Below are 24,727 nucleotides of genomic sequence, written 5' to 3' on the forward strand. Positions count from 1 at the left end.
GTCCATTGTGCATGGGTTGCCCTAGTGATTATGAGGTCACCAATGACAAACTTGCACATTGTTCAAAATTTGTACATAAATTTTATTGTATGTTTGCACAGAAATGCACTGAGCAGGGGTTCCTTGTATTTTGTAGCCTTGTTATCTTTGGCATTATTCTGTTTTTGTGCACTCCAGCTGAAGATCCAGCGAAGCAGAGTCTTCTGAACCAGCCTTTTACTGATACCACCCAGGACCCTGTCTCTAATGAGTTGGAAAATGACAAGACAGAAATGGTTGAAAAGAACCAGGAAGCCGAACCAGATCTCTGCCAGGAAGAGCTGCACTGTCCCGAAAATGTCCTTAAGGTGCATTCCCATTTAAATAAGGAAACTTGGCAGCTGCATCTTCAGTAAAATATGTATAGGTTGTCAATAGTAGACATGAGAACATAAAGAAGCCTTTATCTGATTTATCCACTTACTTCCAGGTCATTTTGCATAAACTAAATACACAGTTTCTTCTCACAGGGCAACTTACAGAAAACTATAGATGTATAAGAAGCAGAAGAAAATTTGTGTAGTGCAGTTGTGTATGTTTGTGTGTCAGCAATTGTGTTTGGCCACATGGTGCTTAGATAAGCAGTCAATTTAATTGGTCATTGTATGTTTTAACATACCACAGTAGAAATACAGCGCACACATATTACTGGATTATGCCATTAAGAGCAGTAGGGAGTGAAGATTTGATGTGCTGTTATGCATTATTCTTTCTACTTCAGCTGGAGGAGCAACTTTACCAGCGAATCGTGGAGAATGGAGTTGCTGGAATCATTAGTCAGGAGCTGAAGGACAAGCTGCAGAAGGTCAGACTTCATGTTGGTTTATAAGCAGATGTCTTTGTGTGAAAGGTGACCACAAGCCTCTTAATACTTTTTTATGGCAAGGATTTATTTAGTACACAAGGTAACAGAGACGCATGGTTACAAGTCTACAAACCCTTTGTATGCTCATGATTCTCTGCAGGTTGTTGGTCAGAGCAGTGGTGGATTAATGGTGCATGATCTTCCAGTTGAGTACAAGGTAAAAAAGGAAAACAAACATACAGTGCTCTTGTTTATCTTTGCAGTGAGTTTGTGCTTAGTCCTGGGTTTAGGAGGTTAAGAACAGGGTTCAGTCTTTCCAGATCAGCTAAGCTAATCTTCGCTGGGCTTCACTGCTTTGTTTCTTATTCCCCTGCAACTTAATTTATGTCAAAAGCAACTCACATTTGGCCTACCTGCCCCACTAGTGTTTAGGAAGCAAGCAGTTTCAGGACAGGTGTCTCTGTGTAGTGGAACAGAGCTCGGGTGATAATGAAAGGTGCAGAATGATGCTATTGTTAATCCTGCCAGTGTTGTTCTTTGCACTTCAGAAGCTGTATGCTGAGGACCTGCCACTGCAACAGAACGGCTTTGTCAGCGTCACTGAACTAGTTGGTGCCATGAGTGACACCTTCCACCTGAAACGTGCGGGGGGTGACGGTGAACACCAATGGATAGTGATGAACATACAGGACAGTGATGGCGCACAAGCAGGTGTGTATGTGCATGTGTTCAAACACCGGGAATCAGTTTATAGTCTCAGAACTAGTTCATAAGAGTTGCCTTCCGATCGTGTTGGAAATCAAAATGTGAAAAGCCAGCTGTCGCAGAGAGAGGCATTGATGTTGTTGTTCAAATAAAAGTGCCGCATGCAGTTTCATCGAATAATAAAAGTGACTGCTAAATAGAGAAGAAAGAAATAGTTCCTTTCTGCACAGTGGGCCAATAATGAAGTGAATCTTAGTCAGTTTCTGAAATTATTGAAATGGTCGGCTGTTAGGGGACAGGTTCTACGAAGACAGACAGTTTGGGCAGAGTAAAAGCCCAGCTTCAGTATCATCCTAAGTGTTATTATTTATGGAGATGTTCTTGTGATCGACCTTGATGACCAAGGTGTTTCTGCAGTCAGTACTTTTCTGACCAGTGGCCTACTGTATCAAATGGTGGTGTCTGAAATACCATGAGGCAGAACTTTCTTGTGTAATAATAGCTTTCAACTAAGCAGAAAATTTATTTTTCTTTATTTTGTAGATTCAACAGAAACCAGAAATTTTGGTAAACGTGTGAAACAGCCATTTATAGGCCACTACTCCAGCTGTGGAGAGTCTTCTTGGGAAAAGGAAAATACTGCAGATCATGAAGAGCTAGAGGCCACAAACAATTCCAAGATCCAAGAAATGGTTAGGCAACCTCTCTTCAGTCATTTCATTGCACATTAATTAGCAAGCAGGTGCCAGTACCCCTTATTACTGTACCCTGTGTAAAATGTTACTTTTGCACACAGGTTAGACAGCCTTGAAAACAGTTATGCATTTTTTTATAGTATTTTATAATGTTTTCTGTAGAATAATGCTAAATATAGAGGAACATTGCAGTGTCCCATCACTACTGTCACTCTTCTTTTTAACACATCTGCCTGTAGATATCTGAGAGGTACTCTGGTGTACCACTGGATGCTGTGCAGAATCAACGTCTCAAGCCTCCAACGCGCCATGGCGCTCAAGAGCTGCTGGAGGTCCTAGTGGAACACGTGGAGTCACCAGGACATTTCTACATCCACTTCAGCGAGGGCAAGGAGGCACAAGCTATGGAGGACATGATGATTGAAATGAGGTGGTGGACATGTTGGTGGACTCAGAATGTATTGTTAAAATACAATGTAGTAACATGTACTATTCCTTTGGAATTGCACTGTTATCAATAATCTAATTCATGATTTCCTTTGATATTTGCCATTTCATCATGCTGGGCACAGACACGCTCTGTATGATGGGCAGTAGAAACTTTATCTATTTTCCAGAAGTGGACTCATTGTGTGATCCAAAATACATTTAATCATTTAGCTTGAGAATTATAGACCATTTATTGTAGGCATTTTTGAGAATTTGTCCCTTTCTTGTCTCCGCCCCAAAGACAGTATAAAAAAGAAGTTGTTTAATGTTCACTCCTCTTCTTCAATGCAAGTAAGGCTTTTGAAGTGGTTGCACTTATCAGGAAAATGTTTTACAACCTAGCACCGACAGCATCTGCAAAGCTGAAGCTGGGACTGTTTGGACTTCATTGGAACACTTAAAAAAATCACAAACATCACAAAATGTAATCAACATTCCTTCAGTATGGTCTGAAGTTAGTGTTCAAACATTCAAAAATGTTTGTCTTTTTCCCTCCAGACGATGTTACACCTGTCCTAAACGGGCAGAGCACTACCGCCTCCCTGAGCAGTTTGTTAGACGAGGTCAGGTCTGCTGCGTGTCACCCAAAGGAATGTGGTTCTACCGGGTGGTAATCCATCAGATCATCAATTCCACAAAGGTCGAGGTGTACTTTGTTGACTTCGGGGATATTATCGTGGTGCAGAGAGCCAGTCTCAAGTTCCTTAAGTAGGAGCATCTCAAATTTTTAATACTGCTACCAAGCATGTCATTGTGCTCTGCTCTCTACTATTTGTCTTTCTTCTTCTCAGGTCCTGTTATTCAGTTCTTCCAGCACAAGCAGTTCCATCTTCACTTGCTGGAGTTAAACCCAGCACTGTGAGTGTGATTGCTGATCTATTATATTGACACTTTACTAACAAATGTGAGCCTTGATGAAAAATTCTGCATCACCTTCTTGCTCATACAGTGCCAAAATATCAACTGGATCTGCTCTTTTATGTGAATAAATCCAAACTGTGAAGCTGCTATTTAGTGCTATTACCACTCAGTTTTATGAAGAACAGTTCTTGTTCATGTCTTGCAGGGCAGCTGGACTGCTGAGGCCACAGCCTCTTTCCGAAAGCTGTGCTCTGATCGCACCCTAGTGGGCGTTCTCAACTGTTACACTAGAGATGTGCTGCAGCTATACCTGTGTGACACACATACCGATAATGACATCTACATCCACACCGTCCTGCTGAGCCAGGGCCATGGGACATTCTGTAGCCCCTCAGACAGTGCAGCAGTGAGCATCACCACGATAAATCCCAGTTTTTGATTAGCTGGAAGTTGTCATTTTAAATAAGTTAAAGATATGACAGCATAATTCAAACATGTATGTAGTCAAAGGTTTATCCTCTGTACTCTCAGATACATATAGCATAATTAAGTGCAGTAAGACTATTAGTTAGCAGTATAATCATAATACTTGTGATTCCACCTGGGTCAGGAGTTAATTCACTGGTCCCGTTTTTCTTCCTCAGCTGTGTGCCCAGGTCAGTCCAATGAGTCTCTACCTGGGTGAGGGAATGGTTGACCTGCCAGAGGTAGAAGAGGAGATGACTTGTTGCCCCAAGCCAGGAGAAGCCCCTGAAGAACCCATGTCACCCACACTGGAGGTAGTCCAGACACACACACTAAGGGTCAGAGGTTCTAGTTCTAGCATGGTGTGGAGTTGGTATGAATGATGGATTATCCATCTTCATCCGCTTTATCCGAGACCGGGTGGCAGCGACAGTAGTCCAAGCAGAGCCTCCCAGGAGGAACCCCAAGGCGTTCCCAGGCCAGCCAGGAGACATAGTCTCTCCAATGTGTCCTGGGTCTGTCCCCCGAGGCCTTCTCCCGAAGGGACATGCCCGGAATACCTCCCTAGGGAGGCGTCCAGGGAGCATCCTAAACTGGTGCCCGAGCCACCTCAACTGGTTCCGCTCAACGTGGAGGAGCAGCGGCTCTACTCTGAGCTCCTCACGGGTGACTGAGCTCCACACCCTATGCCTAAGGGTGCGCCCAGCCACTCTCCGGAGGAAACTCATTTCTGCCGCTTGTATCCGCGATTTCATTCTTTCAGTCATGATCCAAAGTTCATGGCCATAGGTGAAGGTAGGAACGTAGATCGACCGGTAAATTGAGATCTCAGCTCCTTCACCACAATGGACCGGTACAGAGACCGCATTACTGCGGACGCCGCATCAATCCGTCTGTCAACCTGCTGCTCCGTTTTTCCCTCACTCGTGAACAAGACCCCGAGATACTTAAACTCCTCCACTTGAGGGAGCAACCCAGCCCCAACCTTGCGTTGCCTTATTATTGATGGATTATCCATTTTGGAACAATTATTAGAAATGTTATGACACAGCCCCCACAGTTTGGGGGTCAGAAAGGTGTGGGAAGAAGGGTTTTGACACAAAGTTCTGATGAAGTATACTGGAAGTTGAACGCGCACACCTGCTACTGTTCTCAGTAAAAAACTTTTGAGTTTGCAGTACAGAATAAAATATTTAAGTACTGCATTTGTTGGATATTTGTAATTGGATTTGCAGCGTTATGCTTGAGTACAGTCTATCTATTCTGCCCCTCCCTTTTTAACTTCCTCTTTCTCACCTAGTCTTTTAATGGTACTGTAACTAGGATTTTATACCCTGCTGTCCATAGTTCTTGGCTTAACAGTGATATGTCAACATGCTCATGGCAGTGCCAAGCACCCACAGAACGCACACTGGCGTGCATACACACACATGCTGCTGAAGTGGGGGGTTGTAGTCCAGCACTGCTTAATGTCTAGTCATAGTGTTGGAAGGTCACAGCTCACTGTTGGACAATAAATAAGATGACAGCCAATCAGTGGGTAGTTTGACTATTGGAGTATGAGATTGTGTCTCTATTTTCTTTAGTCAAGGGTTATTAATATTACTGCCTGATTGCATTAAAAACTTAATTTATTTGCACGTTGATTAAAATCTGGAAACAAAATTAGCTACTAAAGATTGTTTTGCACAAATACAACTAGACTGAACAATAGTGGCAGAATCATGAAATGATAAAAGAAACAAACCGATAAAGCATCACAAGACTCATTTAAAAAAACTGATCCCTCTGCTAACTAAGCAGTCAACACAACACTCAGACAAGTATCTTAGCCATGCCTTGTACAAAGACTGAAAACAGGTAGTCTCTCAGTCAATGGTGCTTTCTTAGCTGTCTCCTTTACAAGTTGTATAGATTTCACAGAATGTAGAGATTTCAAAGATAGTGAAGTTATTAATGTGCGACTACTTCTCAAACTAGATATCAGAAGGGTTACCATGTGGAGAGGCAGTGTTGTTTTGCTCCCCTATAAAACATACAGTATCTAACTTACAAGAAGGTTTAAAAATGACTTTGGCAATGTTAACTAGAGCTTTTCCCATTTAAGTTAGTTTTTTTTCTGATCAGTCTCTTATGGCAATCATTTGGTGGAGGTGGCATGCCAACAGCTGCAGGAAAACATGAAGATAGTACATTTATTGCAGTGAATAAACGCCTTCTGTTTGCACCGAGGTGACAGACCTATTCTGTTCATTAAAGCAATTGTACTTTATAATTGTCATTATTATCATAGTAATATCTAATATAACCTTTACTTCCTATGTAGATTTGTGAACAAACTAATTGACATGCAGCAAATTCAATTAAAGACCTGTGTATAGTTACATGTGTCAGTGAAATATGAATGTGAACGCTGCATAGATTTTCTTGCCGTTGCAGATTGAAGAGGAAGAGCTGCCTGCTCTGGAGTTTATAGAGGACAGTGAGGCCAGTCTCCACATCCAGGTAGAACACCTGGCACTGTCCTCACCCACAGTCTCACCACATAGTTACAGAATTTGAGGGTTTCAGCTTTTGTGTGAAACTTCACCATGTTTGTTTTGTTCAACACCTGTGTTGCAGCAGTATTAACTGGTCAGCTGAAAGACTGAGCAGAACTGCTAACTGGGCTGGGTATTCATTCAAGTGGCGTGTTATATGTGACCATTTTGGTAACTGGAGCGAAATTACTGTGTATCTAAACATAGCTGCAGAGTCTAGGTGGAGTCAGTAGTGTTCTGGATCGCTTATTCACACTGCACTTTTCACTGAGATAACCTAATTTATCTTAGATAAAAGGTGGAAAAATGAATAAGTGCAATCATCTACGTACATGTGGACAAAACTATTTTGTTTGATAAAAATGACGTGAACAAATGCTACTCAAAACCTTTTCATGTTCAGGATAAGGCAGCCAACACTTTCAGTGCTCTGCTGAATGACCAGACCCTCAGGCAGTGCGTTGGTCAAGGCCCGGCCCAGCTCGCTGCACCTCCTGTCGCTGCAGCTCCTGTCGCTTCACCTCCTGTCGCTGCAGCAGCTCCTGTCGATGCTGCAGCTCCCACCTGCAGCTCTCTCACCCTTCCAGATGTGATCCAGAGCAAGACAACCCCAGCTCACTGTACAGCTGATCATAAAGTGAGAAGACCCCAAGTTTTTTTTTTTTGTAAAGAAATGGAGTAATATATTATTATTATTATTTTTTTTGTTCATTAAAGAAACTTTTGATCTGTTTTCAGCCACTGAGCAGGATTCCTCCACCAACTCCATCTAGCATCAACTTCACCTCCCGCTGTCCAACACCAGAGAAGGACCAGCAGTCACCCAAGGTCACTGCCCCCTCAGTGGACAGGCCGCTGCCTTTCCTGAGGCCTCTGAGCCCGCACACCTCCGAGCTGGGCCTAATCAAGGACCTCACCTGGGGTACATAGAAATGCATAACCACTTAATTTGTATTTTTCTTAATGTTGTTACTATTTAACATTGAAGAGATTGCAGCATCAACATCTTAACGACTCTGCACCAGTGACAGATGTCGCCAGTGGCGTTAGATTTTTGGGTTGTCTGTCCATACTGTACATCCACACTTCTGGCCATCCCATTTTCATGAACACGATATGGCTGGAACACCTTGTGGGCATTTCTTCAAATTTGGCACAAATGTCCACTTGGACCCCAGGTAGAACTGATTAGATTTTGGTGGTCTGTCCCATTCTTGTGATAGCATCTGTCAAACTCAATACATTCAATATCTTTTATTAATAATCCTTCAGTCTTATGTACATTTGACTTTGGATACACATACGTGTAAACCACAACATGATGTGCCTCTGTGATATGGCTGCACTCCCCCAACGATCTGTCTACTCTGTCGAGAAATATTTATAGCGCAACGTGAAAAAGTTTGAGCCCATTTTTGTAGGTTATATTTGTTTAGGCATCACTGAACTCAAATCAGGCATAAGCAGTTTGTGTTGGCTACAGTATGTACCGTGGATGTACAAATAACTGTCACTATTACACAGAAGAAACCTAAACTAAGAGTGTCTTTCTCCTATGATCGAGTGGGTTTTTGAACTTGTTTTCTGCATCTGAGGTAATAACGTTCTCTAAGTGTAAATCACAACATCCCCTAATTGTATATCGTGTGTTCTCAGATTTCAGTTGCCTCCAATCTGTAACATTGTGAAATGGGTCCTAATGTACACACACAGACTTGTCTTTTCTTGTACACACTCATTAACTAATAGGATTATGCAGTGACCTTCATTAACCCTCACATGTTCGCTTCGTTTCTGTCTACAACTAAACACACCGAGAAAAGCCTTCAATTAAATTAGTGTGTCCATGGATGCAGAGAGGGATATTGATTTCTGTCCTTTAGCTTGCAGTAGTTGATGTATCTGCACCGAGGACTGACAGATTCAATTAGACCTGTTATCAGAGCCGTTTGACCCAACAAGCTGCACTTATTGCATATGTCCTGATATTGATACACTGCTGCTCCCATATTAATGGGAGGGGGAAAAAACAATGTACCGTGGGTCATGGCAGATTTATCTACAAATCCCTTTTTATGATTTGTAGCTATAATATTGAAAGTGCTTCACAAAGTAACACAAACAAGATAGAAACAGGGTCACCACAGCGAATCGTCACACTGACGACTTGCAGGTTGACATTTGGCACGTGTTTTACGCCAGATGCCCTTCCTGACGCAACCCTGACTCGAACCCGGGCCCCTTAACCACTAGCCTACCAGGGACGGCTAGAAACAATAAGACATAGAACCTGCCTAAACTTTGTTAGAGTGATTTTTAATAAGCTTTGTCATGATGGGTTAGTGAGTGCGGATTGAAAAACTGCTTTAGTTCATTTAAAGTTAAATTTACAACACTAAGATGTGAGGGGGTCTGAATACTTTCTGAAGTGACTATATTATTTACAGATTAATTGCTGTATTTAATAGCAATTCCTGTTCATTCCTACATGTCATCATTTTTTCCCCAGCATGCCAGGAAAAAAATGGGATAATGTTGCCCTGAGACTTGTATGCTGGCTTCCATCAGAAACCCAACATTACAGAAACTGGACTCGGATAAAAAATAAAAAATCTAAATGAAGGGGTCAGTACTAAGCTCATTGTTGTGCTGCTCGTCAGAGAAAACACTGAAGTCTCTGCAAAGTGGTGAAACAAATGAAGAAGAACACTCAAGGTTTATTTATGTTGTTCTTATGCTGTTGGCGATAGCCATTATGTTTTCGGGTTGTTTGTCTGGCCCCGTCTCGCGAATGCTATATTTCTAGAGGGAATTTTTTTTTTTTTCCACATTTGTGCCAAGTGTGCACTTAGACTCAAGGATTAACTGATTTGGTTTTGGTGGTCCAACAGAGCACACCTCTGACCAGAACTTGTGGTACGATTGTTGTGAGACTCACTTTTAGCCAGGATTTATTTGAACGGCCCATGTGTTATGGCAGCGTCTGCTGTGGTTTCCTCCGGTTTCCTCCCACATCCCAGACATGCTGGTTAGGTTAACCGGCAATTTCTAAAGGCACAGTAGGTGTGAATAGTTATTTCTCTTACACGCCATCCCTGTGACTGGCTGGTAACCTTCCCCTGATGCACCCTGCCTTTTGCTCTGTGTCAGCTGTAATAGGTTCCCCACCATTGACTCAAGGATAAGCAGGTATAGCTGACAGATGTGGTTATACGGATGATAAATCACAAGTATTTATTTAAATTTATAACTTTTTACAGCAAATGTGTTAACACCGTTTACTACAGTATATGTCTTATGTTGATATTGTCTTTATTCTTTTGTCTAGGTGTATCCGCTTCTCTATTCCACCCACGAAATTCTGGTGTCCGGTTTCCTCTTTTTGGGGCCAGGTATGTCATGCATTGTACAATCCACCCCCAACCATAGGAATATGTATTCCTTAATAACTATAGAATTTATTTTAAAAATGTTGGCGTTCTTGGAGAGTTTCCAGTTTTTGAATCATTTTGTCAATTACTAGTAAAATCATTTTATTTGTAACACTTTTATTCTGATGTACATTAGTTATTGAGTAGGAGTATTAGTATGTTACTCATAATTTGATACTGGCAATATAAAAAATATACCAATGGATGGCTTTTTTTAATGACGTGTCATTAAGTTTCAGAATGCCTTTTGTTTTAAAAACTTTTCTGTTGGTGAGGCATTTTATCATTTCCTATCCAGATGTCTGTGTTAAGTGGTTTAATTTTTTTTTAAACATACTAATATTGCTGTTCTGGACAAGGTTATACATATATTGTATATAACTTTCAAACTGCTGTTATAATGAGCATTACAGAAGCATGTAAGTCATGACAGATGGAATTTTATTTTCAAAAATAAATTGTATTTGATATTGAATTTGATTTGACTTTATAGAATATTTCACTTTGTGTTGTTATTCACAGAAGTGGGTTTTAGATTTGCCACTGTTTTAAAACTGGGCTTCTCTGCTTTCTGTGGTTTTGGTCCAGCACATGGTCACTCATCCAGTTTTACTATGAATGAACAGGCATTCAAACAACCGTGACAACTGGGAAATGTCTAAAGCCTAACACTGTAGTTGGTTCCCCTGATGCGGAATTGAAATTCCTTTGGTAAATGTTAGCATGCTAACCAAGTATACTGAAATGGTGAAAATATTCTGGAATCCATTATCCAGTTCTATAATACAGGGGTTTTCAACCAGTGGTTTGTGGCCCTCTGGAGCACACCCTAAAGTAAACAGTGTTAGTTTTGTGATTTCACTGTTGGTCCAGTAATGCTGCAGTTCTGGTTCCTTTCTTTTTCCCTGGCTCTCCTTTACCTCATCAGGGCAATGTAAACACATTTTTGTGCCAGACATTTAATCCATGCAGTACTTTTCCTCATCCTGCTGACTCAATCACTCTTTTTTTATTTACACAAATCTGTTTTCCTACAGTTGACTCGCATGTCTCGGCCTTTCTGGTGAGGCGGAATATGGGTAGCTGCATCTTAAAAAAAAGTGCCTCCATGGGAATATGAATGACGATGAATGATGAGATCAGTGCACATGAATGAACCAAAGCCACAAGGAGACAATGTCTAAACTCTTGACACCAGGGTTCATGTCACACAGACAGTTACCCAGACCGAAAGCTGACTGTGTGTGTGCGGCATGTAGCATCTAGCGTGCATCTCGTATGAGGCTCGTCTTTACCAGCATGTGTTCACTTGCGCACTGAAAGTGCATAGTGTACAAAAACACAGAGGTGCCTGCAGGAACATCTTGTAGAGAAAAACACCTTGGAAAGAGGAAACCTACATCAAACTCTCCAACAAATAGTAGACGAGGGAATTATTGGCCGCTTTAGAAATGCATGTACATGTACAGTGTACCAACCTATGGTAAGACACAGCAAATACAACTTTACATTAGGGCTGTAATAGACATTCTTCAGTTTCTTTAAGCTGTTGTACATGTCTACGTTTGGAGAAGTACAAATATTGCACTTCATATTGTTGGTTTGTTAAGAAAAGTTGGAAAAGGTGAAACTAGGCTGCAAAGTTTTATATTTATTATAATTTAGTTTTTGACTAAGTTTCAAATTCTGAATTAAAGTTACAAAATGTTTGCATATGCTGTCTGTTACAGCTCTTAGAAGGAAAACTGGAATCAGCAGGCCCGACTTTAAAAAAAAATTGGATTCGGCCAAAAAGAAACTGCAATCAGTGCATCTATAATTATAATGTATGTACCCATCTGAAACCTAATTAGAGGCTGGAAGTAGAGCTCCACAATGTGCTCAGACCTCTAAAGGTTAAATGTGAAGTCCTGGATCATTAGTTGCATCCTGCGTGGCTCCCTGACCTTTAGTGGCTCAGCCAATTAGTTTTTTTTTTTTAACTGTAAGAATCATCTAAAATATATTAAAATGTCATAATCTCATGCATATAATAGCTCCTCCTCTCTCTGAAAAAGCTTTGCAATGAGATCATTAATCTACACACTGCCCACATACACTCTGCTGATACACGGATGTGCAGTGACAACTGATTTAACATTTTTCATTGAATTAAAATATTCTACATCCACCCTTGTTTTGCATGACAGACGACCCTTAATTATAATTTGCATGCAAACACGTTTTTTGTAAGTGAAGTGCATAACATACATCAGATCTGCACATATACACTCGCTTATTAGGACAAATACAAAAAGACATATTTGCACTCCACACCATTCTGCTTGTCCTGATTTTCAAATTCAATTATAAACCACTTTTCTTTTCTTTTTTTTGAAGCACACCAGTCCACCAGAAAAAGCTTTTACAATGTCCATACACATTGCAAGGCATTGCTTGGTTCGGGTTTCATTAGGGTTGGGGTAGGAGGGGGAGGTTTGGTAAGGCAGAAACACAGTAAACCTTATTAAGAAGCAGGCTAACGTGGTTGCCACTGAATTAGCAACAGACAGCAACAAAGCATCTATGCGCTGAATGAAGCAGGAAGATCTGACAGCTTTGATTTACAGACGGACCCTAAACCAGACCGTTTAAAGATCACTGCTTCTGTTTCACAGGCCTTGGTTTGCTTATTAGCTAAGTAGAGTTCGGGTAATAGTGGACATTTTGTTGTCTCCACTTTCTTACATTTTACTTAATGTTAGAGCAACTATATTGAAAGTAGCTTGGGTAGGCTCACAGGTCCTGAAAGGCATAGGAATGGTATACTCTAGTACACAACTAACAAGGACTTGGAAGCTCAATACTCAAAATAATATACACATGCATTGCATACTGTATATTAGTACATATGTACTGAAAAACTTCTAGCTTGAAATTAAAAAATTCCTTTGTAATTAAGTGGAAATGTAGCCACAAAGTTCTCACAACAGGTGGAGTTTACTGCTTCTTTCAATTATAATAGTCTGTGTACCAACAAATAGACTCATGGAAAGATACACACCACAATTTGCTCCACTACTATTTTAGGAAGATTTTAATTAGAAAGCTTTCAATTAACATTTTTGCATGACAGACGACCCTTAATTATAATTTGCATGCAAACACGTTTTTTGTAAGTGAAGTGCATAACATACATCAGATCTGCACATATACACTCGCTTATTAGGACAAATACAAAAAGACATATTTGCACTCCACACCATTCTGCTTGTCCTGATTTTCAAATTCAATTATAAACCACTTTTCTTTTCTTTTTTTTGAAGCACACCAGTCCACCAGAAAAAGCTTTTACAATGTCCATACACATTGCAAGGCATTGCTTGGTTCGGGTTTCATTAGGGTTGGGGTAGGAGGGGGAGGTTTGGTAAGGCAGAAACACAGTAAACCTTATTAAGAAGCAGGCTAACGTGGTTGCCACTGAATTAGCAACAGACAGCAACAAAGCATCTATGCGCTGAATGAAGCAGGAAGATCTGACAGCTTTGATTTACAGACGGACCCTAAACCAGACCGTTTAAAGATCACTGCTTCTGTTTCACAGGCCTTGGTTTGCTTATTAGCTAAGTAGAGTTCGGGTAATAGTGGACATTTTGTTGTCTCCACTTTCTTACATTTTACTTAATGTTAGAGCAACTATATTGAAAGTAGCTTGGGTAGGCTCACAGGTCCTGAAAGGCATAGGAATGGTATACTCTAGTACACAACTAACAAGGACTTGGAAGCTCAATACTCAAAATAATATACACATGCATTGCATACTGTATATTAGTACATATGTACTGAAAAACTTCTAGCTTGAAATTAAAAAATTCCTTTGTAATTAAGTGGAAATGTAGCCACAAAGTTCTCACAACAGGTGGAGTTTACTGCTTCTTTCAATTATAATAGTCTGTGTACCAACAAATAGACTCATGGAAAGATACACACCACAATTTGCTCCACTACTATTTTAGGAAGATTTTAATTAGAAAGCTTTCAATTAACATTTTTTATTTAAATATAGTTTATCCCCTAACTGTAAGAATCATCTAAAATATATTAAAATGTCATAATCTCATGCATATGTTTCAATAAGTTGTATTTAATCATTTTCAGTGTTATCTTCTGCCAGATCTTCAGTTTGATCTAAAATTAACTTTCATTTCCAAGCTTCTTAAATTTTAGTTGTTGATGTGCACTATAATTTCATCTGTGATTTGTTGTTGACATCCTATGATTAGCGTGAATTTTTTTGCATAACAATCCCATCTTGATCAATCACAAAATACCCTGTTTGTTTCTGACTATAGTTATGGCTTTCACAGGCATCAGTGAGTGAATCCTGCCATATTTTCGTATGAGGGAAAACTGTCAGCCAGCTAAACAGCCGTCATCGTCTAATGACAGAATCAATCAGGTGGATCAGTGATGACAGTCAAACAGAAATGAACCATGTCTGCTCACTGAAATGACTGAAAATCAGTCTCTCTTGAACCTTTACCGTATGTTGTAATGTGTTGGCAAAGCACAGGAATGCTAGGGACAGTAACATCATAACCTGTGTGTGTGTGTGTGTGTGTGTGTGTGTGAGAGAGAGAGCAGCTGTGCTGTGTGTAAATTTGGCTTAAGTCACACTCATCCGCTGAGAGATGATTAAAGGATGAGAAGCACCTTTCCTTTTGTCCTTGTTTCAGAGCTCTTATCTGCTGGATTAGTTTTAGGACAGTTGGAAGAAGAGTGGAGAGGAGCTTAATTCTCCTGCTAATCCCTCAGCCTCTACTCCATCTAAACAAACACACACACAACAGAAGAACCAGTATTTACAGTGGAATGCTTTTCCATGCTCAACATTGAATTTATATCCCACACTTAAATGGTTTCCTTTCTCCTACCACTAACTTGAGACATTTCCTTAATAAGTGCATGTACTGTAGAAGAATTTGTAGTACAAAATTAATAATTGGAGCAAGTTAAAACCTTTTTCAGTGCTGACGTTCACACCTGACTGTTAGTTGTATACTTGAGAAATTATAAACCTTTCCTTTAGCAGCTGCCTTAGAATAAACAAACTCAGGGCTTTATGAGCTGCTATAGGACACAGAACATCACAACATACATGTCCATGCTAAAACTGTAAAGTCTGAACTAGAACTTGGATGTAGAGTGGGTATAGAAAGAATAACCCTTTCAAAATGCATTGTTTTACAGCCTCAAGTGAAGAAAACAAATGTTTTTTATAACTTTATTCACTCAGTGTAGCTCATAATATACAAGTAAAAGACAAAATATAAACAGTTCTGAAAAATAATTTTAAAATATTCTGGTGGTCACCCTTGGCTTTGTAAACAATTTCCATTTCTTTTTGGTGGATACAGTCATCACTGATTCATCTGGTAGTTTAGTTTAGCCTCTACTTCAGATGTGTTAATGTCGCTAATAACTAAAGTGGACCAATACAGAAGCAGTGGCTATAGTAGTCCCTACTTTTATATTTTCATTTCCTATATTTTGTTTTTATTCAAAACAAGGGGTATCCTGCCAACTCCCCCTTTTAAACTTCCAGCCGTGCCTCCTGTCACTCTAAACTGAGCATTTACAGTATCTCTGTGAATTATTGGAGGCCTTAAAGAGGCACTGGGGGGCTGAGGTGTTCTGTCTGACCTGCTGTCATGCTCACCTGCAAAACAGTAGCATAAAATTCTAGCACATTGCAACGCAGTGTTATTCCTCTTGTATTCAGAATTTTGACAACATACAGGACAGTTGTTAAAATAAGATTTAAGAATGTATTCATCTTTCTTAAACTTGCGTTGACCATGTTCAGGTCTGTACAAGTTCCTCAGGCTGCCTGCTGCACATTCTCCACCTGGATGCAGATGTGGCCAGAGTTGTTTGCCGGCAGCATCCAGCTGCAGCTGAGCTCCAGACTCACTTAATGTGCGATGGCACACACTGACAGTTCCATTAAACTGTATTTATGGCAGCCACAAATAATCAATATGCAGATACGCCAGACTGTCCGCACTCACAGAATTGTCTTTGGTCCAGCAGTGCAGTGCATCAAACTGCCGTGCTCTGTGACAACAGAGACAATATACACCGCCACTGGGTATTGTTTGTCCCCACAGATCTCTCTCACACTCCCTCTCACTCTTGTATCATCTTTTTTTCCACACCATCCTTCCCACTTTTGTCTCATTTGTATCCTTCTCTATTTGCACATTTCAGTCTATACTGAAAATCTTTCATTCTGTAAATGATTATAACATCGAACATGGAAAACTGAAAGATAGTTTCCATACAAATGTTCCTGTAAAGAGGATTTGTAAGTAGTAAGTACTGTGAATCTCTGTAGTTAGAACATCTGCACTAACTCAGTAGTTAGAACATCTGCACTAACTCAGTAGTGAGACAGGAATTGTACAACAAAAGACACTCAGCTATACAACATAGAGTATCTGGGATGAGCAGGGTCAAACTCATTCATACAGTATAGAGAGTGTCACAGACTAGTGATGTTTTGCCTTATAGAGCTGCAGAGCTGCACTGTCAGCAATGGCGCTCGGGAAACCTTCAGTCATTATTGTACATGAAGCTGCAGTCTGCACATTTTGCACTGAAGGCAAGTTCTTTTGTAAAAGATGCAAAATAATTAAACATGACTTCGGTATACATTATACGTATATTTTAAGATCCTGTAAAATCTCAGGTTACATTCAGTAAACATATTTGAATGTTCATTTATCTTCTGGAGTAGCCATGCATGGTGACTATAGTATGGTTAAGGTTGTGCTTATAGCAAATATACAATGGTTGGACTAACTAAATGACTAAAACACTTAATACTGTAGCTAGGGAAAGGTTGTGGGGTTTGTATGGTAAGGTTTGTTACTGATCTGTGATGGGGAAGCTTCTGCAAGTCGGACTTTCTGCTTGCCCACCAACCACTGCCACCTGCTTTTCGCTATGCTAGTGCTTCAGCACCAAATGTCCTAAATCACAAAAGCGGTTCCAGTATGAACATAATTCTGAGGGATACTGGACTGTTCTGAAAAGACCAGCTAGACCTGGCTTCTTTTCCAAGGTGGCACTCTAGCATCTGCTACTGTGAAGCTTTGCTGCCTGAGCGGATGGTTGTCTTTGCACAGTCTTGCTGAAAATCTGAACAGAGCCATGTGAGGAACTGGCTGAAGGACGTTTTCTATTTTTCATGTGAAACTCTGTGCACTGTGATATACTCGACTACAGACTGTTCCAGACGAAGTGAGACCGTCAACTGTAGGATAAGCATGTGTCCCAGTATGATTGGCGTCTAAGTCGTGTTATCAGGGTGTGCCTGTTTACTATATATTATGTTGTATGAACCTACCTCACTCAGACAACTCTGTATGCTCATGCTGACTTGTCTCCTTGCTGCAAGTAAACTAATTACTTAAAAAGATTCCAGTGACTTCTGTGCTTCATTAAAAATTCTTTTGACAGGAGACAAAGGACAAGTGACTGTGGATTGGCAGCCTTCATCATAATGTGAACTAAGGTGGCTTTTCTAAAAGGAACCGGTTGACGTTATCAGGATGCTTCCTGGACAGCTCCCTGTGGAGACGTAATGGCCGTGTACTGCGCAATTGGCTGGAGGCTCCCAGCTAGAGGACATGATGGAGGTTGATGGAGGGTACTTGTTGCTGTGCCTCAACTCTCCATGAGAGAAAACAAATTGATCTGTGTTGCTTTTCGAATGAATTAATAACACCACCTATAAATGGAAAAACTGATTTGTTAACTTTAAGAGCAGCTCTTACAGGGATGTTGTGGCAGTGCTAGTCCTAGTTAACTATGCTAGATTGCTTTTGACTTGCATAGTCTTCACTGACTGTGATTTGAAAAGTTGCATATCTGTACCTGAGTTGGTATAGATGATAACTGGCTGTGTGTAATCTATGTTAAACTGATGACTGTATTCAGCTAAGTGATGAAACAGTGGAATGCAATGTGTGGTGGATTCTACAGTGTGGGTGGCAAACTTTTAGAAAGCTATGTTAAAAAGTTTGTTGGGATGGAAATTTGATGCACAAACCGTTTGTGTTAGTGTGGACGTGGCCAGAGAGACAACAGTGAGAACTCTAAAATACCAGGGATGGGCAGATAAGCATCAAGTGAGAGCTGCCTCCCGGCATAGGAAATAGAATTAGCTTTGTTGTCACACAGACACACACACAGTGGCCTCTTATTTCCTCGGTTGCCATAGAGATACTGCTCCCCAACGCACACTCCCAAACAGCTGGTCCAGTGAAGGCTGGTGTGTGAGAATATATGTACTGTATGTGCAGCGTATGCTTCCATCACTTTTATGATTGCATGTCCACTGTTTGTCATTGGCACAGGATTTCAGCTTCAAGTACTCATTGCATGGTGTTCCAGCACCACAAGTACCAGTTTGTTTCCAGTCTTTATACTAAGATGCTATATTATAGTGCTCCCAAAATGGTGGGAATTTTGTTTCTGAAATACTTTTGCATTACTTTGCAATAAAATTTCCATGACCTTGCAGTAATTTTGCTCCCTTGTAGTAAGTTTATTATTGCTTGGTCATGAATGAGTCTGAGTGTTGTCATGAAGCTACTGTATTAGTGAATTCATGTGGTGTTTTGCTAACACATCTGTCATGATTTAAACACACGGGTTCAAATCCCATCTGACAAGGATCACTTCTCAGCTAATGTTAACAGGTGCAGTAATCACTAATCCTTTTGAAAGGGACAAAATGGAATAAATGCCTCATCAGAAGTGCAAGATCATCTTTTCTTTCTGCAGTATCTGCAGTGTTTCCCTAAAGTGGCGGTGTATTACGATTGTACTAGAAAAACACTAGAGTAAGTGTTCCTATGGGTCAGGACAAATGCAAAAAATATTGCAAAGGACTGCAAAAATTAATGAGAGGGAATGCAAAATTTATTTTGAGGTAATGCAAAAGTAGTTCAGGGTACAGTACAGTACAGTAGCTGAGGGTCAAATCACTTTCTGCAGCAGCAATGACAGTTTTCTGGGTGAATGATCACAAATGAAGTACGGAGCTTTACAACCTGCACTCCTTGCAGCTTTATGTCTGCTTTGTAACTGTGAACAGAAGATGCTGTTTCAGGGGAAGCTTCCTCTCCTTCATTCCTTCAGTTATAGCTCATACATCCCTCCCAGAATTGGCAGTCTCTTTCTGGTAAGTAAACAGGGCCTGTCTGTTATTATCAAAATGAGCTTTTAAGAGGTTTTGTGGTGTTTTAGGGGCATATACCAATTTTTCATAGGTTGCAGGTCAGAGAGGTATAGCTGTGAATGGGAGGCTAGTGGCTAAAGAGGAGGACGTCCCAGCAACAATGAGCAGGAAGAGAAACATGAGCGGGCAAGTGTTCAGAAACATGCTCAACATCAGCCTCAGCACAGCTGACAGCTCATTAAGTTGAATGGCAGTTGTTGGGGTAGAACCTGGAGGGGAGAGACTAACGGTACACTTTTTGTCTCTGAAACATGTCAAGGCAGAATGTGCTTTGCTTTACATATCTTTCTTTCTAACAGAACTGTCTTGTTTTCCTGTTCACATCCTTCAGACAAATCCAAATCACAGGGAAGTTTCACAGTAAGCTAGTTTCATTTATGATTATTAGACTTGTGCTATCTTATGCTTCTAGACAATCTCATCAGCAGCTGTATTCTGTCACTACAGCTCAGCATCATTAATAAAAATGTTTTGATGCTTAGCAGTTTCAGCTGTAAATGTATTTCATTAATGAAGTAAAGGTCAAATTATTAGCTTGTATGTCAGTGAACTCGCTGAAATACATACTGGGCTTTGACAGAGAACCTGCTTGTTGGTTTATTTTTAAAACCAGAGCTTTCTAAAGCACCACCAGCAGAGTTCCTAAATAAGAAAAGGCAGCAAGTTACAGCCCATCAGGTTATCATCAGCGCAGAGATTCATGGACACCAGGCCATTTAAAACTATTTTAAACACTTCCTTTGCAACATCTTACCTCTTTCAAGCTGAAATTCTTTACTGCTTTTCAAATATGCAGAATGTAGTGCTGTTTAAACATCCCTAAACTAATTTCCATGATTTCCTCATCCTCTCAGCAGGCTCCAGGATTCAGCAGGCTGGATCTGTAAGCCCTGTCTGGGCAGCTAGGCCTTAGGGAGCATTGATTGAGGGCGAATCAATTACTGTAGCTCGATCGTCTCTATTTGGGGGTTTACTGTGAATTTATTTACTGTGTGTAGGGCACAACCACATGGGAACACTCAAAACCCAACTATCATGGTAATATTCAGGCTTTGTTTTGTTATAAGATAACTGATCTTATAACAAAACCTGTTTTCATTGATCAGCAGTGACTTTAATCAAAGTCATAATAGTGCTTGTGTTTTCAGTGACACTTTTTTTTTGTTGCTTTGTGCCATTTATCTTCATTTTTTCCTAATGTGGTGCACAACATGAGATTACAGGGGCCTATACTTTACCTTACAATCGGCCATGTGACCTTAAAAAGTATCCATGACATGTCTCCTACAATTTTCTGCCAGATACTGTAAAGTGGAACTCAACTGACAAATATGTAAGGATACCAGCCTACATCTTGTGATAACTTTCCTCTAATAACAGCTCTATAATTCCATGTATATTTTTATACAATATCTCCCCTGAAATGTGGCTTTATTAGGACCTTTGCCAGGGAGGTACTGTGTGATGATTTGAGCTTCTCTCCTCCCACCGTCGCCTCCCAGTCGGCCCCGCAGCAGACTCCGTCATTTCGTCTCCTCGCCCTTTACTTGTTGGATGTGTCTGTGTGAATTTCTGTGATTTCACGTGTCTCGTGGTGTCTGTTTTGTCCAGCTGGAGCTCAGAGAAGACCACCGCTAAGTGTGAAGGTTAAAGCGTCTTTACATGCGCGTAAAAACGCTTATCCCGACGCGCTGCCCTCGTCCTTACCTGTACAGTATGTTTGCTCCTTTTGTTTCACCGTGACTATGCTCCGTTTCTTTGGTGTCATGTCTCTGCATCCCTCCCTCTGACCTCTAGTCCGCTGGTCTCCCAGCAGGAGTGTTGTGCTTTCCTGACGGTGTTGCGCGCTCTGGACTCCGGCTGATTGGGGAAGTTCCGCAGCAGTCCCATGCCAAGCGCTTCTCTGCTCTCGATAAGGATGCTGGTGGCTTTTCATGGTAAAACTCCACAGGATTACCCCGAGTTGGACAAAGGGACCATGTAACCAGATCAGGTATGTGTGCTGAAGAAAAGGGGGGCAAGACAATGAGGAAATGCATTTTAATTCTTGAGTCCTTGTATTCAAATGTCAGAGGTTGTACATATGTTTAGTTCTGACCCTTACTATTAAGAATTGCTCCCTATTTACTGTAGTTACAGTGACAAAATGTCACATTTGCCCAGCACTAAAAATTGCTACTCCAGCTATCCTTTCACTTTTAATACAACGTGAAATATGCCTTTAGGGCTGCCAGAGATGGAGTGACAGTGGGGCAGCTCAGCAGGAGCTGAAGTCTTGGGGGTTTACTGTATTGATGTTCCTGTTATCTTTCACACTAGTTCAGTCTTTTTCCCTCTGCTATTTTTTCCCTCGCATTTGGTAAAAAAAAAGACTTCACCCATATTTAAATTTAATGAAGTAATGGAGCAATTTGGACAGAATGAGTGCAGTGAAGGTCTTGAGTCTCAGTGAGATGAGCAAAGCGCACACTTCTAAAATTTCACACTAAATACATCTTGGTAATGTGAAAATATCAGACAGATGAGATGGTGAGTAAACAGTACAAACTGTAAAAGTAACGCTGCTTCATGGCTTTAACATTCATCTTTGAAGGCTATACCTTGTAGAACAAAGTGGCGAGTGATGTAACATTTGGACAACTAGTGATTTACAAATGAGCAAATGTGTTCATATTAAACATTTCATCAAACTTTCACTATCAAATTGCCAGGCACCTCCAGTAGCTACAGTATGTAACATGTATTGATTTCTCACAGCAGCAGGTGCTGTGCTGCTCTGACCCATTTCTCACAGAGGATGCTGGAAAATACAGCTTCACTAAATAACTGTAGAGCAGCTTTTCTATAGCTTCATGTCTCCACCCCCCTTGAAACACACACACACACACACACACACACCTACTGTAGACACTTCTTAATTCCTCCACATCCAGTGGCTGTGATACAGGAAGTGGGCTGATATCCCGAAGGAGTCTGCAGTCAGGGCTGTCACAGCTAACACGGCAGCTACAGACAAAACGTATTTAAAACACAGCTTATATAATGGTGTACTGTGCTAACAGTTCAAAATACTGTGGGAAGATATAACAAGCTGCTAGCAACATTTGGTCTGTCAGTGCTAAGTTGTTTTCTAACAGCTTATGTGGCTGGAAAACTAAATATTTGATTGTCCTCAGTAAATTTAAGGAACTATTGCCTTATTAACCCAGGCCAATCTTCGTAGTTTGTCATTATGCTGGGCAGCCTGTCACTTCTGGTGTTGCTGTTTCACCTGACAGCAATGATACACTGGTCACATACACCTGCAGATGGTGTTTGTTGTTAAGTATTGGAAAAGTTAGTGGTTACCACTATGATGCTGCAGTACTAATTTCCGAGTAATGCAGACACTCTGCACTGGTCTTGTAGAAACGTCTGTATTTTTAAAATACTCTTTGTGGATAAATGCATCTGAGTTGTGGTCGGTCAAGCATGTGCGGTTGAATTTTGTTCAATGACCTACAATCTTGCATCTTGTCCACACAAGATTGGCATGAGCATTAGGGGTTAGTGGGTTTTGTTGATAATATAAAGCCTGTCCTGCCAAAAGGGAGTCCCAACATAATCAGAGACTTCGATCTGCTCTGTGAGGAATTTAAATGAGTCTTTTTTTTATTAAAGTAAACTCACTGTTAGAAGAGGAAAAGCTTGTGCATGATGGACTTAGTCTCTTGCTTTCTAGAAGCAGACAACTGTACTTTCCTCTAGTTGGTAGCCAGGTTGTAAAGTCACGTCTCACTTCCTCCTGCTGACACTCCACTCTATGGATTTTCTGGGACAACATGCAAGGAAAAGTGTTTTAAGTTGTGATAGTGGTGTGTATCTATGTGTGTATATGTGTATGTATGTTTGTTGCTTTGTTGCTGGGGTGCATGGGGAGAGTCCCAGATGAGCCCAGGGAAGGGGAAAGCGGTAGTGGCGTGTTAATTATTGAAAATCCCTCAAGGTTTTACTGGCTGCTGGATTGGTAATTCTTGCCATATAGTTGCAAATACTGTGCATATACTGTAGTCGCACATTAAAGGCAAGATGAGCTGTGGCCAAACTGCACTGCAGCATTAGCAGGACAAGAAACTGAACTCCAGTGTGTAACTCTTACTTCAGATGGACAGACCACCTCATTTTAAGGTCTACAATGACAAACCACTGACATTTTTAGACCCAGTTTGAAGGTCCAGATGAAGGCAGGTTCCTGGAATGAATGTTTCAGACAACAGGCAACCCCATCAAACGCTTTACCCATGGATGTATTAAAGCAGAAGGATGAGGAGTCTGTTTGTTCCAGTGAAAAGTCCTCACCAAGCACACACCAATGAAATGTCCCACGTCACACTCAGGTGCACATAACAATTGAACATGAGTGTTATATGGCTGAGTCTGGCTGGTATTTGTAGATGACACCAAATAATATTTTGACACAGCTTTTAGCTGTACAGTATGGTACACCTAATGGTTAAATTTGTTAGAATTTATAAACTTGTTTTTGGGTGTGTATATTGCTCAGGAAACTATATTATAAAAACAGTTCCTTTTGTAATGGATGCATATTGCAGTAAGGTTCTACATGCTGAAATGCCCACAGTAACATTCAGCTGATATTCAGCTGCAAGGCCCCTACATGTCCTGGAAAATTATAAATTCATACTTCCAATGAAATATGAATACAATGACATCCAATTGTCAGGGAAAAGTAAACTTTATTCATTTAAATATTGTAGGTTGTTGTTATTAGTTCACAGACAAAAAGGGAAATGATTAATGTTGTAGTTATGTAAGAAAGTCACTTTCAGCTTTTCCTGTTTAGGGGTCACCACAGCAAATCGTCACACTGACGACTCGCATGTTGACATTTGGCACGTGTTTTACGCCGGATGCCCTTCCTGACGCAACCCTGATTCAAACCCGGGGTGCAGCGGGGAGAGCGCTGCGCCTTAACCACTAGCCTACCAGGGAAGGCTTAATATTGTAGTTACAGTGAGGAACAGAAGTATTTGAACACCCTGCGATTTTGCAAGTTCTCCCATTTAGAAATCATGGAGGGGTCTGAAATTCACATTGTAGGTGCATTCCCACTCTGAGAGACAGAATTAAAAAAAAAATGTCAGGAAATCACATTGTATGATTTTTAAAGAATTTATTTGTCTTGCACTGCTGAACATAAGTATTTGAACACCTGAGAAAATCAGTGTTAATATTTGGTACAGAAACCTTTGTTTGCAATTACAGAGGTCAAACGTTTCCTGTGGTTCTTGACCAGGTTTGCACACACTGCAACAGGGATTTTGGCCCACTCCTCCACACAGATCTCCTCTAGATCTGTCAGGTTTCGGGGCTGTCGCTGAGCAACGCAGAGTTTAAGCTCCCTCCAA

At 40.7% G+C, this 24,727-nt stretch overlaps 2 protein-coding genes across 10 annotated transcripts in view; both read left to right on the forward strand.

The window, feature by feature from the left end:
* Positions 1 to 10,479, forward strand: part of tdrd5 (tudor domain containing 5) — a 14,147-nt gene extending 3,668 nt beyond the window's left edge. For 3 of the 7 annotated variants that reach the window (XM_020612070.1, XM_020612068.1, XM_020612067.1), the window contains exons 5-18: positions 178 to 347; positions 761 to 844; positions 1,005 to 1,061; positions 1,393 to 1,555; positions 2,093 to 2,241; positions 2,484 to 2,674; positions 3,232 to 3,441; positions 3,525 to 3,591; positions 3,800 to 4,000; positions 4,239 to 4,373; positions 6,499 to 6,564; positions 7,003 to 7,236; positions 7,338 to 7,521; positions 9,928 to 10,478. In XM_020612070.1, coding sequence (XP_020467726.1) covers positions 178 to 347; positions 761 to 844; positions 1,005 to 1,061; positions 1,393 to 1,555; positions 2,093 to 2,241; positions 2,484 to 2,674; positions 3,232 to 3,441; positions 3,525 to 3,591; positions 3,800 to 4,000; positions 4,239 to 4,373; positions 6,499 to 6,564; positions 7,003 to 7,236; positions 7,338 to 7,521; positions 9,928 to 10,028 — 2,012 coding nt within the window. In that variant the 3' untranslated portion in view covers positions 10,029 to 10,478. Of the gene's footprint in view, positions 1 to 177; positions 348 to 760; positions 845 to 1,004; positions 1,062 to 1,392; positions 1,556 to 2,092; positions 2,242 to 2,483; positions 2,675 to 3,231; positions 3,442 to 3,524; positions 3,592 to 3,799; positions 4,001 to 4,238; positions 4,374 to 6,498; positions 6,565 to 7,002; positions 7,237 to 7,337; positions 7,522 to 9,927 lie in introns of all 7 variants that reach the window. The other 4 variants (XM_020612064.1, XM_020612065.1, XM_020612066.1 and 1 more) reach the window with 2 other exon arrangements.
* Positions 10,480 to 20,816: 10,337 nt separating this feature from the next.
* Positions 20,817 to 24,727, forward strand: part of fam163ab (family with sequence similarity 163 member Ab) — a 15,095-nt gene continuing 11,184 nt past the window's right edge. Inside the window, exons 1-2 of one of the 3 annotated variants that reach the window (XM_020612012.1) lie at positions 20,817 to 21,033; positions 21,133 to 21,312. The gene's annotated coding sequence lies outside the window, so the exon portion shown is untranslated. The remainder of the gene's footprint in view (positions 21,034 to 21,132; positions 21,313 to 24,727) is intronic. The other 2 variants (XM_020612014.1, XM_020612015.1) reach the window with 2 other exon arrangements.

This window comes from Monopterus albus, unplaced genomic scaffold (assembly GCF_001952655.1).
Source record: "Monopterus albus unplaced genomic scaffold, M_albus_1.0 scaffold120.1, whole genome shotgun sequence".
Classification (NCBI taxonomy): Eukaryota; Metazoa; Chordata; class Actinopteri; order Synbranchiformes; family Synbranchidae; genus Monopterus; species Monopterus albus.